The following is a 14,733-nucleotide window of genomic DNA, read 5'->3' on the forward strand; positions in this document are numbered from 1 at the left end:
AGCAGAAAAGAAAACAAGGCTAATAGACAAGAGAGGAAATTGGAAGACGTGATTACACAAAAAAGAAGGGGAGTAGAGGCTTTACCCGCGCTAAACCTCCAAGAAAGGATATCCCCTGCTATTACTTACACTGATACGGATCATGTGGGAAGGACAACTCCCAATAAGAACTCGGTGCCTGGAGTACATTCTAGTATAAACGGCCCAGTGACGAGATCAAAGAGTCGTGCACATGCCCTAATTAAACCTATAAAGATGTCGACAATCTTAGTGGACATCCACTTAAGTATGAGCCAGTAGTATGTTTCAGCTGTCCCAAAAAGACAGTATAGTCTTAGGCTGCATCAATAGAGGGATAAGTATGAAGATCATGCAAAGTGAGAGTACCACTTTATACTGCACTGATAAGACTATACTTGAAATACAGCATCCAGTTCTGCTCACCACAATACAAAAAAGATGCTGGGACTCTAGAAAGAGTTCAGAAAGCAATAACAAAGATGATTACGGGATTGGAGGCTAAGCCATACAATGAATGATTGTGGGAACTGGATACATCTAGTTTAACAAAGGAATGGGGTGACATGATAGCAGTCTTCCAATATTTGAGGGGCTGTCATGGGGGGGATGTTAACCTATTCTCCAAAGATACTGGAGATTGGAGAAGAAATAATTGAAAGAGAGATCCAGTGAAAACAATCAAAAGAACAGTTGCTTGAAGAAATTGTCGATCATCCATTACTGGAGAATTTAGGAAGACATTGGACAGTCATTTGTCCAGAACTGTATAGGATCTCCTGATTGAGCCAGTCATTCACTATAAGATCTCCAGGGTCACTTCCAACTCCATTGTTTTAAATTCCTCTTCTACCCCCTCAACAGATCATTGATGATAATGTTCAAGAGCACTGGGCCCAAGACAGAACATTGAAGTGCCCCACATTTATTAGATGTAATTCATTAGATGTAATTCCATTGAGTATGATTGGTCAGCCAACTGTGAATCCTCTGGTGGTGGTATTATCTATCCCAAATTATTCCATCTTACCAGGAAGCTGGCTGTGGTCTATTTTGTCAAATGCCTTACCAAAATCCAAGTAAATTATATCCATAGCATTTCCTGATTCATTAATTTAGTCACTTTATCAAAAAAGGCAGTAAGGTTTGTCGGGCATCATCTGTTTTTAACAAACCCACATTGGCTTCTAGTGATTGCCTTGTTCATTTGAAGGTGCTCACAAATCCATTGCTTGATTATCTTTTCAGGATTCTCCCATATTGATGTCAGCCTGATTGGTCTGTAGTTTCCTAAATCCACCTTTACTTCTTCTTGAAGATTGGAATCACATCGACTCTTTTCCAGTCCTCTGGCATTTCCCCCATGTTCCAGGAACTCTGAAAGATTTTGTTCAGTGGTTCCGAGCTCACATCTGCCAGTTCTTGAGTACCTTGGGATGTAAATCATCCGGTCCTGGTGATGATTTACCCTCATCTAAAGTGGATAGGTTGTCTTTTACCAATTTCTTGCCTATTTTGACTTGCATTCCTGTTCTGTTTCTCATAGTGCTGCTGTTGATAGGTTGGGCTGTTTTTTTTTCTTTTGCATAAGAGAGATGGAAAAAAGGAATTAAGCAATTCTACTTCTCTCTGCTGCCAGTCACCTTCTTGCCATTTCCTCCCATTAGTGCTCCAATCATTTCTTTGACTTTCTTTTTGTTCCTTAACATATTAAAAGAAACTTTTTTTGTTATTTTTGTCATTTGTTACAAGCCTTAATTATTATGAGCCTTAGTCTTCATCCTTGCAGATTTGGGCCACACGTGATCCTTGACTTATGACCACAGTTAAGCTCATATTTCCATTGCTAGGCAAGACAGTTATTATGTAGTTTAACCTTGTTTTATGACCTTTCTTGCCACAATTGTTAAGTGAATCATTGTAGTTGTTAAGTTAATAATATAGTTGTTAAGTGAATCTTGCTCCCACATTGGCTTTGCTTGTCAGAAGGTCACAAAAGGTGATCACATGACCATGGGACATTGCAATCATTATAAATATGAGCCAATTGCCAAGCATCCAAATTTTGATCACAGGGATGCTGCTATGTTTGTTGAAAACAATCATAAGCCACTTTTTTCAGTGGCATTGTAACTTTAAACAGTCATTAAATGAATAGTTTTAAGTTGAAGACTACCTACATTTGCTGATATTCTGTTTTAGATTTGTCCCTTTTTATATTTTTTACACGTGTCCTTTTTGTCCTTCAATTTGTCAGAGAGCTCTTAGTGCAACCATGCTGGGCTCATCTGGTGTATTTTGTTTTCATTCTCTTTGGTATTGTTTTTGTTTGGGGCTTTAGTTTATTTTGATAGAAACATCCTTTACCTGAAAAGAATTATTCACTGTTAAGTGAAAATCCCTGTTCATAACATTTAATTGATGTAAAAAAACATTTTCCATGTTTTTATTTTTTGTTAATGACAGGAGATTGCAGAACCACTTTTAGACCTGAAGGAAGGAATGGACCAGCTAGAGAATAATGCTACCTTTGGATTTATTCTTTCTGCTCTCTTAGCTATTGGAAATTTTCTCAATGGAACCAGTGTGAGTAGAATTGCATTGAAAAAATTACTTACAACTATAATTTAGCAAAATTCATAAAAAATACATATCAGTTAAAAAATCCCCCTGAACATTAACAGCACTATTTATCATCATGTGCTTTCTATCTTCTTTATGGCCTTTGCAAACAATACAACTTCTTTTGTTACATGTTCATCTTCATCAGACAACAGGAAATATGTTTTTTTCTAAACTAGACTGAATTAATTGGATTAACAAGAGTATAGTGAATCTAGCTCTAGGTTCCTGATAAAGTTTGCAATGGGTCAAGTGGGTCACATCTTCCATCTGTAAATTATTAGAAATGCATAAATTGTGTTAGTTGGTAATTTTTTTGTATCTTCCATCCAGATAGGTTGTTGTCATTATTTGGAAGGAAAGTTCGATAAAGGCTTGTCTCAAAGAGTGGGATGTAAGAAATTGTAAATAATACAACATTCCTTGTTCTTCTTTAAAAAATCAGTTCAACTTAGCCAAATTAAACTTTCATATTTGCTCTCTATCTTGTCTAAAAAACTTTTTAAGAACAGTAAAAAAAACTTGTTTAAACAAGATAGAGAGCAAATATGAAAGTTTAATTTGGCTAAAGTTGAACTGATTTTTTAAAGAAGAACAAGGAATGTTGTATTATTTACAATTTCTTTCAATAGTGTATGATAAATGTGCTGGATCAGTCAGTTAGTTTAAGAACTGTGTTAAAATACTTAGCATTTACAGAGTTAATGCTGTATCCTCAAAAGAACTGTATGTTAGAGTATTTAGCATTTAAAGGGTTAAACGCTGTTTCCTTAAGAGATGGCTTCTGGGTAATGTAGTTTCAGTCATCAGTTAATCCTATAGTTCATTTAGACAGTGGGAGGAGTTAAAAGTTATTGCAGGACATCCTGTTACGTGCCAGGGTCGTAAAATTCCTTTGTGTAACCAGCATGTGGATGCATGTATGGCATCTGCAACCACGCTAAGCTGATATGGAGAATTACTGCTTTTTACCTATGGAAATGAACAAATATGCAAACACCGGACATATCTTCAGCATAGTAAGTCTTTGCTTAGAATTCCTGGACAATAAATATTTGTTTTAAAATCATTTTCATTGAGTTAATGCTGTCTGGACCAGAATTACAAAGCGTTTTAGTTCAGGTTCCAGAATAGTAAAAAGCAGTAGAAAGCAATATCTAATCTCTAAGTTTGCTCCAAGAAAGTACCTGCCTGCTACTGGATCTGTTTGCCAGCTAACGTTTTAAAGTAAAAGAACATTGCGTGTTTCTCTCTTTGTTAAAAGTAAAAAAGCTATATTTATTCTCTACGCATCTGCTGGCAAAAGTAAAGAAAGGATTTATTTCTGCTCCAAGAAATTGCCTGTTTTGAGAGAAATAAGAAGAGATTATTAACAGTGTCTGGCTAAAGCTATATCTTCATTAAGTGGCTGGGAAGCGAAGCGATGTCTGTGTGTTGAAGGGACCTATCCCCCTGTTGCAAGCCCAATTCACATTTGAAAGTATTCCCTGCAATAGCCAGTTCTCTGCTTGTCCACAAAGAAAAAACTGCTTTATAAAATCCTGTTTCTTTGGCTCAACGAACTAGCCGGCGTCTTCATTTGCATACCAATTTCGTTTGTTTGGGATGCCAAGCAATGTGTTTCTAAAGATCAGATGTGTGTGCCTGTTTTTAGCCTGCTTGTAATCCAAAGCATTCAGCTGCTAATGAACCAAGCTCTGAAGCCAGTGATGTGCATTTAACTCTTCGCATGTTTAGCTGCAATCAAAGTTTCTGCTTGCTACTCAGTCTGTTTGTTTGTGAAGATCTACATGCATCTACTTGGAGGGAGTTAAGCTGCATGAGAGAGACTTTGAATTGCAAAAAAAATCCTCATTTGATTAGATGCCTTGTTTGCCTATACCATAAAGTTATTTGCTGCAAGCACAGTTTTCAGAAATCTCTGTTGCCTTTGTCTAACATTCAGAGCGGGCAGCGACACTCCCCCCCCCTGCAAACTCAGCATGGTTGAAGCAAGGCAAGGAAGGGGGAGGCGGCCAGAACTGTGTGTGTTTAAAAGGGACAATTCAGAGATGAAGAGGCGTGCAATTAACTCTTCACATGCCTGGTTAACTGGTTGCTTGCTAGCAACCCCCCCAACAATTCTGAATGCCTAAAAATCTTCTACTGCATTTATTCTCTGCTTGCCATCTGGGTCAAACAGCTTGTCAAAGAATGCTGCTTTCCTTTGTGTAAAAAAGGCTACTCCGAAAGGTCCAGCAAAGGAAGCATTCACCTTTTGCTGGCCTCACAACCCAGACAATAAATCGATCCATTGCCAAGGAAAGTAATCAGTTGCTAAGGAAAGCAATAAATAACTATGGCAACCAGGCAACTGGTGTAAAAGGCTGAATTCTAACCCAGCTGGCCCCTCCTCTTGGATTGAAAGGGCTTAAACAAACAAAGTCCATTCTAAGCATAGTCTCAATGCAGCAAGGCCCTCTGGTGGCCAACCTACAAACAAGCCTGCATTTATGTTACCTGCAAAGCACCCTCTGGTGGCCAATCTGCAAACAAAGTCTATTCCAAGCATAGACTCAATGCAGCAAGGCCCTCTGGTGGCCAATTTGCAAACAAACCTATCCCAAGTATAGGCAAATGGAAGCAGCGACCCCTAGTGCTCAAAGAGTGAACTTTGCTGAAATACCCACGCACACATGCAGCAACCCCTAGTGGTCAATGGGTGAACTTCACTGAAGTACCCACGCACACAAGCAGCGACCCCTAATGATCAAAGGGTGAACTTCGCTGACGTACCCACGCACGCAAGCAGCGATCCCTAGTGGTCAAAGAGTCAACTTCGCTGAAGTACCCACTCATGCAAGCAGTGACCCCGGTGGCCAAGGAAGGAATGTCCCTGAAGTGCCTACCCAGATAGTGTGCGCCCTGGTGATGAAAGAGGGAACTTCCTTGAAGTCTCTAACCACGCAGCAAGTGTACCCTGGTGGCCAAGGAAGGAATTTCCCTGAAGTGCCTACCCAGATAGTGTGCGCCCTGGTGGTGAAAGAGGGAATTTCCTTGAAGTCTCTCCTACACAGCAAGTGTACCCTGGTGGCCTAGGAAGGAATTTCCCTGAGGTGCTTACCCAGATAGTGACCCCTGGTGGTCAAAGAGCGAAGTTCACTGAATTCGCCTCAAAATAGCTAGGAAGTTTCCTGAGCTTGTCCTAGCCATGGCAGAGTATCCCATTGATTCAGAAGAGTTGGTTCAATCAACCAACCTTGGTGAGCTGCTCCAACCAGCCAGACATGGAGAACTGCTGCAACAGCCAACCTTGACTTGTACACAGAAGCCGATGTCCAAGCTTCAGTGAGGCCAAATGACATGGTTCTTCACATATGGCAAGCAAGAACATCCAATGTTAGCAGACTTGACACCAAAGACATCTCAGAAACCTTATGATCTGAGGCAACAAAGAAAGCTTACTAAAGTCATGCAGTCGAACCTGTTGGAGAAATGGGATAGCATCCGGGACCGCCATGAAAAGTACTGGGAAAAGTTGTGGGAACTTGTGAGTCTTTCTTCCAATGGACAGACTCCGAATGCCATCTCGAAAGGATCCAGTCACAGCTAGGAGACCCAACACTTGATAGCTTGATGCAAAGCCTCAAGCTAAAAAAACAAGGAACGTAAAAAGTTTCTAGAGAGCATAAACGCCTCCTGGAGGCTGAGCCTCACCTGAAAGATATACCAACTGAGAGGGCTGAGTCTGATTTTTCCCGTCCTTCACATGCACCATCCCAGCGATCACATGCGGCACCCTCCCACGCCTCTAAAGAAGCTTCACCCTTTCACCATAACTCGCCACGATCCCAGGCGCATTCCAGCGTGTCACAACAACCTTCCGTCTCAGGCACCTCCCATCATTCTAAAGCATCTTCTCGTCACAGCTAAGCATCCCGAGCCTCAAGGGTAGAATCCTTGCCGCTCAACTTGCACAAGCATGAATCGATTCTGCGGAAGCTGATGCCGTAGCAGCAGCAGAGCAACAGCAAGAGGAAGAAATGGCCAAAGCACAGACCGCAGCAGCTCTACAGAAGTAGAGCGACAGAAAAATGACAAAGTGGCCAAAGCTCAGACTGCAGCGGCTATACGTGTGGCAGAAGCAGAGCAACGGGTGGCAGAGGCATTGCAAAAGCAAAGGGAAGAAACGGTCAAAGCTCAGGCCAGCTTCGAGCTTTCACAGCGCAAGAAGAAAGCAGCAGAAGTAGCTGTAAGAGCAACAGCTTTACAGAGAGAGCTGGAAGGCACTACTTCCACGCACAATTTGGAAGGGCTAAGAAGAGAAAGCCCGCATAACCGCGTGCAGACCTACGTTGACAACCAGAGCGCGTTTCAACATGAGCAGGCAGGAGCACCGCGGCTAACCGCAAGTTCCCCAAGACGAAGTGAACAGGAAGGAGAATCTTAACCACCAGATGTGCCAATCAGCCAGAGAGACGACATTGCACCATCTGGATCATGAAATCTTTACTCCAGAGCTACACAACCGACTCCAACGAACCAAACCACAGATGGTAACCGGATAGGTCCATCTGCAATGGCAATGACTCCACAGCAGGAAGAGCAGCTGTTACAGGACGAGATTGCCAGGACTCAGGCCAGGCTAGAGTCTCTACTGCGTCAACAGGAAACAGCATCCTGAGGCGCCACTTTCACGCCCGACCATGGAGGAGAATCTTGGCTACCAGATGCGCCAACTGGCCAGGGAGCCGGCAACGCACCATCTGAATGATGCCTCTTCAGCTTAATGTAAAGGCAGAGGAATTCAGGCCAAACCCACAACGCCCCTCGTATGTGCCATGGCAACACGCTGAAGAAAATCACCAGCCAGCCCTGGCACATGACCCCACTCTCGGGAGCAATGCACCACCACCGCCCAGCTACACCCCCTCCCCAGCACCAACGTATCCTCAAAAGCCCTGCAGAGGAAGGCTAGATTTGGCATCCAAAGGTATGCAGAAATTTTCTGATGAACCAGGGAAAGAGTACATAATGTGGAAATACGCATTCAAGCACGCCCTCCATGACGAAGGGCTAACACCAGGTGACAAAATCGGGCTCATGAGGGCATGGCTGGGACCAGCATCTGCAAACTTAGTAAAGAACACTCAGCCCGATTAAGCAACCCTGTTATCGCCCTTCAGCAAGCTTGGGAAAGGCTCGATAAGCGGTATGGCGCACCCAAACTGACAGACATATCGCTGTAAAGGACAGTCTTTACAAATTCCCTAACATCAATATCAATAACCCTGTCAAGTTGTTGGAATTCGCAGACTTGCTCACACTGCTACAATCAGTACAAAATGAGCCCACCATGCCGAGGCTTGGCTGCCTCAATCAGTTCGAGAAGCAAAGGCTTATTGTTAAAAAACTACCAAGGCAGTTAAGGGACAAATGGGTCAATATATCTGAAACTCACAAGAATTGGAATCCTGGCGACCCCCCCTTTGCTGTTCTTGCAAAGTTTGTAGCCAAACAAGCAGAATGGTACAATAATGCCTACAATCTCGAAGACACAGAAAAATTGCTTCCAGTGCCCAAACGGACCAGTCAGAATTTTGGCACAACTAAGGGTTCATTCCAACCCACAAAGGGCAAAACTCTTATTTCTGTGCACAAGACAGAGGTCACAACCTGGCCAAAGAAGACTTCAGACAAGCAACTGCCGAGGAGAATTCAATCTGAACCTCGACAAGCAGGCAAAGACCTAAATTGTCCACTACATAAATGCTCCCTCCCAAATGCAGAGAATTTGGAAAGAAGTCCATGGACGAATGAAAGGCCCTGCTCAAAGAGTACAGGATAGGCTACAAGTGCTGTGAGTCTATGGACCACATAGCCAAAGATTGCACAGTTAAGGTGAAATGCCACCTATGTAACAGTGACAAGCACCCGGGGGCCTTGCATCTATACTCTAAGCAGCCACAAGCAACCTCCACCCTTCCTATGGCGAAGGAGTCTCAACGTGGCTCCAAAGAGTACCTGGACACGGTCAAGACCTACTGCACGGTAATATGTGGCGACTCACCATGCCCTCGTTCATGCACTCACATCTGTTTGGCTAAAGTCTACCCCGAAGGACGCCCGGAAGAAGCTGTAATGATGTATGTGGTATTAGATACACAAAGCACTGACACAATAGCTAAGTCAAAATTCTTCGACCTCTTTGATGTTCCAACTGAGGAAACATTTTACACAGTATCTATGTGTACTGTACCCCAGAACACGGCAGGGAGGAAAGCCTATGGACTATGCATAGAGTCCTTAGATGGAAGGTCATGGTTCCGACTGCCACCAGTGACAGAATGGGACTCCCTACCAAACGACTGCAGTCAAATCCCAACACCAGAGGTGGCAAGACTTATACCTCACCTGTCGCACATCGCGGATCACATCCCTCCCTTAGATCCCAAGGCCAAAATTCTACTTATGTACTTACAAAATGCCCCCGACTCCTATGCCTATCAAGATGTAGTCAGAGGCCCATCAGGCAGCCCGATTGTCCTTAAGACAGAGCTTGGATGGATCATCGCAGGAAGGGTCTGCGTCAATCGGCTGCAAGCCCCAACCCAAAAGTACATGGCAGCAACTTCCATTCTCAGGAATGGGAGAGCATTTCACATGAAACCATGCCAAGAACACTTCACGCTTTCGACAGCCAAGTCTGCTTTAGGAACGACAGTGTTCCAGACCAGCAAAAACGACAATGACGTGGGCCCGTCAATAGAGGACAAAGAATTTCTAGAGCGCATGGACAAGGAATGCCTACAGGATGTCGCAGGGAGTTGGGTAGCCCCATTACCTTTCCGTATACCCAGACAGTGCCTACCCAAAAATCATGAGCAAGCTCTCTCTTGCCTCAACAATCTGAGAAGAGTCATGAACAAGAAGCCCGAAATGAAAATGCATCTAGTAGAGTTCATGGAAAAGATTTTCCAGAACGGACACTTCCTTCCAATGAAGGAAGATGAAGAGTGCTGGTACCTACCATTCTTCGGAGTGTACCACCCACAAAAGGCAGAGCAGATAAGAGTAGTCTTCGATGCTAGTGCACAGCACCAAGGCATCTCTTTGAACAAGGTCCTTCTCACAGGACCTGACCTCATCAACAGTCTGTTTGGAGTGCTCATCCGCTTCAGAAAGGAATCTGTGGCAATCATGGCTGACATCCAGCAGAAGTTTTATTCATTCTACGTCAGGGAAGATCATCGCAATTACCTGCGCTTCCTGTGGTTCAGCGATGACCAACACAACCAGCAAGTAACCGAATACAGAATGCGAGTGCACGTCTTTGGAAATGGTTCTTTCCCTGCAATCGCTAATTACGTCCTGCAATGCACCACCCATATAGGTGAAGCTGAATATGGTGCAAATGCCAGACGCTTCGTAGAATGGGATTTCTATATCGATGACGGCTTAAAATCTGTACCCACTTCAGCAGAAGTTATAGACCTAATAAAAAGGACATGCCAGATGTTAGCAGCAGCTAACCTTAGGCTGCACAAAATTGCATCCAACAGCGAAGAAGTGTTGGCAGCCTTCCATCCTGACAACCATGCTAAAGATCTAAAGGACCTCGACTTTGGCACAGACGATCCACAACGAAGAAGGAGCTGCACGTGTTCTCAGACACTTTGATGAAGGCAATAGCAGCTGTAGGATACATTAAAGTCTACAGCGGGGAGAGCTGCAGCGTTGGTTTCATTATGGGAAAGGCGAAGCTAACACCACCACAAAGTCACACCGTACCCAGATTAGAACTCTGCAGTGCTGTTTTAGCCGTAGAAATAGCAGACCTGATAACAAAGGCAATGGACCTTGAATTACAGTCCACCACTTTCTGTACAGACAGCAAGGTGGTGTTAGGCTACATCCACAACCGAAGCAGACGCTTCTACGTCTACCTAAATAATAGAGTAGAAAGGATCAGAAGATCCTCAAATCCTGAACAGTGGCGATATGTGCCAACAGATCACAATCCAGCGGACCAGGCTACATGGTCCATTCCTGCATCACAGTTGGCAGACTCAGTCTGGTTAAAGGGTCATGAGCTTTTGGCATATCCAGATGGCCAGACGTCAGAAAAACCAGAACACTATGAGCTGCTAGACCCAGATCAGGATGACGACATGCAACCTCAGGTACCCAACAAATCGCTCACACAGAGTGAGAAAATGACTGCCCAGATTGTTTGCCTGTCTACAAACGTCAAGGAGACAGAGAAACCATCTCCCCATCATTTCCTAGATCCGACTCACTTCGAATGCTTCTCCAGATGGAGATCTCTCGTAGCAGGCGTAGCAGTGATTGTTCGTTTCCTGCGAGATGAGCTTCCCAGACAGCTGTCTCCAGGCCGAGAGAGGGATTCTTCGAAGTGTGCAGCAAGACGCATACCCACTGGAATTTGAATGTCTGGAAGCTTAAAAGGCTATCCCAAAGTCTAGTTCACTGCTGAAATTGAACCCATTCTTGGATAGTCATAACTTGCTCCGAGTAGGAGGATGTCTAGACAAGGCTGAGATAGCTTCAGACTTCAAGCACTCTATCATCCTTCCGGCCCGTCAACATGTCACAAACCTGTTAGTTCAATACTACCATGAAACTGTCCATCATCAAGGCAGGCACTTCACAGAAGGTGCCATCAGAGCAGCTGGCTTCTGGATCGTGGGAGCCAAAAGATGCATTCCCACCATCTTGTACAGATTTCTGCATTATCATAAACAATGAGGTGCAATGCAACACCAGTTGATGGCTGACCTGCCACCCGAGCGCCTCATTCCAGGACCACCATTTACCAACATAGGCCTAGATGTATTCGGGCTATGGTCTGTGTCTGCTCATCGGATCAGAGGCGGTCAAACCAACAGCAAACTTTGGGCCATACTTTTCATGTGTCTCAGCATTTGAACTGTCCACATTGAGGTCATCGAATCTATGGACACTTCTTGTTTCATCAATGCTCTAAGAAGATTCCAAGCCTACAGAGGCCCAGTTAAGGTGTTTAGATCCAACCGTGGAACTAACTTTGTAGGGGAGTGCAAGGAACTGCAGATTGATGAAGACATTCGTCCCGATTCAGACATTGACAAATACCTAAAGGCCCAAAATTGTGTTTGGACATTCAATCCTCCCCATGCATCTCATATGGGAGGAGCGTGGGAGCACATATTGGCGTAGACGGCAAAATCCTGGACTCTATGCTGACTAAGACACCCACACTGATGCATGAGGTCCTCACTACCCTCATGGCAGAAGTAGCAGCTGAAGTCATGTTTGAGTTGTATGGAAATATAATTTTTCTAAGTAATTAGAAAAGTAAGTGGTTTATTATTTATTTCAATAATGAAACAAATAAACCAGAAGGATAATCATTGCTCAGAGTTGGTTTTCCAAGTCCAGCTGAGATGGTAGCAGATTTGTCTTGTGAAGTTATTTGGGACCAGTTTGTCTTGAAAGAATTTGATAACTCACTTCTAGGTGGTTATATCCTAACTTACTTGGTTGATGAAAGCTATAGAAGGTGGCAGGAAGAAGAATGAAGGCAGAGGTGAAAACCTCCTTGAGTAAGGGTTTTTTCCCTCTGTCCTTGAAAACGATAGTAGTGCATCTCCTCCATAAAAACCCATACCTGAATCCAGCTGTTTTGGGTGGTTATCAACCAATCTCTGATTTTTCCATTCTTTAGAGAAAACTTCAGAAGATTATAAATTTGCAAATATTGAAATTCTTTAATGAAACAAATTTATGTAATCTATTTTCAGTCAGGATTCAGGCCTAGGAATGGGATGAACTGCAAAATCAACTTGTTCATATCCTTGTTGGGATTGCAATAGTTGAATTGCAAATTTCCTAGTCCTGGTGGATTTTGGCTGCCTTTTTTAGTGCCATGACTATGTATCCTTCTAGGCCAGCTAAGAAATATAAATAGATGGACTATTCTGTTCCATTTTAAAAAAAGTTAAAGAATTATTGATCCTTAAACCACAAAAGGTTTATAGGTGCTTCAAGATTGCAACTTATCATTTTTTTCATTTTTTATTAATATTTGAAATAGAATGTATGGTCCTCACTATATGGTTAAATTAACAAGACATTCCTTGTTTATTGATATTCTGTAACTTTTGAAAAATAAATTATACTTGATGGCCAAAATTTATTAAACTTTTGATAATATTTTTTATCCTATCTATCCCATTTTTAAAAAAAATATAAATACTGCATTCAGAGTTATAACATTTTCTTTGCTCTTAACTGGGGATGGAAAGATGATGATTGGAAAGGACCAAAACTTCATTAAAATACATTTTTTGAACAGCAGTGAAAAGTTTCATAACAAACAGTACAAAATCACAAAAGGGGAAAAACTATTTTTCAAATTGCATTATGGGTAATACAGAAACTATGTACAATTTTATTCTGGATCTTATGTGGTCCAGAATAATCATTTAGCTTGATTTTTACTATAATTAATGATCAATAGTTAAGATGATATTCCTTGTTAAAGTCACTCCAAATTAAATGCCACTATTTAAATATACTAAATATTATTTGCTAATATTTACAATCAAACTTCAGGCATAAACCCTATGACAACAAATCAGACAATGAGGAAGGTAATCGTCAGAAGAAAGGACTACTCAACTATGAAACAGGCCATAAAGAGCCTAATGCTCAGAGTTTGGGGAACAAACAGGGAGGACTTGAAATCCTAGTACATGAAAGTAGGTGTGATAATGTGCAGTACCGAAACTTGGTGGGATAAAACTCGTGATTAGAACATATTGCTAGAAAGATATAAATTGTTCAAAAGAAACAGACTAACAAAAGAGGAAGTGGAGTTGCATTATACGTAAGGAATCACTACACCTCTACAGAAATATACAATAACAAGGATGAAAGCTTTCCTGAATGCATTTGGGTAAAGATTAGAGGAAAAAGAAATGACACTGCTGTAGGTGTATACAGCAAGCCACCCAACTAGCCAGGGGAAATAGATGAAAATTTTGCTAGTCAGTTAAATAAGATGTGCAGGAAACACACCACTGTAGTAATGGGAGATTTTAACTTCCCTGACATAAACTGGGAGACAAACTCTATAGCAAGTGAGAGATCAAACAGGTTTGTGATATGCCTGACAACTTTGTACCTCAAAAGGTAGAGAAAGGAAGTAGAGAGTCAGCTATACAGGACTTAATTCTTACTAATAGGGATGAAATGATAGAATGGATCAAAAGTGTGGGAACTTTGTGGGAGAATGACTATGTCATACTAGGATTCATTGTAAGAACAGGCAATTAAACAAAGTTAAACTAGTGTTCTAGACTTCAAGAGAGCTGATTTCAACAAACTAAGAGAGAGATTAAGAAGGATTCTGTGGAAATCCAAAATAGAAAAACAACTCAAGATGCTTGGGAAACTCTAAAAATTAGATTATTAAAGCCTGATCAAACATGTAACATGGAGAAAGAAAGAAAAAATCGACCCCAGATGACACCAGCATGGTTGCATAAAGATCTCTCTGACAAACTGAGGGGATGAAAAGGACAAGTTTAAAACTGGAAAGAGGGACTCATAACTAGAACAGAACATCAACCAATTGCCTGAATCTGCAAGGAACATTAAGGTTCAGAATGAACTAAAACTCGCAAAAAAAGCCAAAAATAACAAAGTTTCAATATGTAATGAATAAGATGAAAGTCAAGAAAACGATTAGTCCACTAATGGGAGTAGATAGCAAGCACAACTTCTGAATTCCTTGCTTGCCTCTGTTTTCATGCAAAGGGAAAAGATAATCCAACTATCAAAAGCAGTACTATGGGAGACAGAAAAAGAAAGCAAGTCAAAATAGGCAAGAAATTGGTAAAAGACAACCTATTCATTTTAGATGAGTTCAAATTCCCAGAACCAGATGATTTACATTCCAGGGTTCTGAAGGAGTTGGCAGATGCGATCTCAGAACCGCTGAACAAATTTTTTCATAGCTTCTGAAGCATGGGGAAGTGCCAGAGGACTGGAAAAAAGCAGAAGCAATCCAGTCTTCAAGAAGCCAAAAAAAATGGATCCAGAAAATTA

At 42.1% G+C, this 14,733-nt stretch overlaps 1 protein-coding gene across 1 annotated transcript in view; it reads left to right on the forward strand.

Annotated features, from left to right (window-relative positions):
• Positions 1-14,733, forward strand: part of FHOD3 (formin homology 2 domain containing 3) — a 197,579-nt gene that overhangs the window by 90,209 nt on the left and 92,637 nt on the right. Inside the window, exon 5 of the mRNA XM_015816968.1 lies at positions 2,485-2,604. Within this exon, the coding sequence (XP_015672454.1) occupies positions 2,485-2,604 (120 nt within the window). The remainder of the gene's footprint in view (positions 1-2,484; positions 2,605-14,733) is intronic.

Source organism: Protobothrops mucrosquamatus, unplaced genomic scaffold (genome assembly GCF_001527695.2).
Source record: "Protobothrops mucrosquamatus isolate PMUCROS unplaced genomic scaffold, P.Mucros_1.0 scaffold_124, whole genome shotgun sequence".
Classification (NCBI taxonomy): domain Eukaryota; kingdom Metazoa; phylum Chordata; class Lepidosauria; order Squamata; family Viperidae; genus Protobothrops; species Protobothrops mucrosquamatus.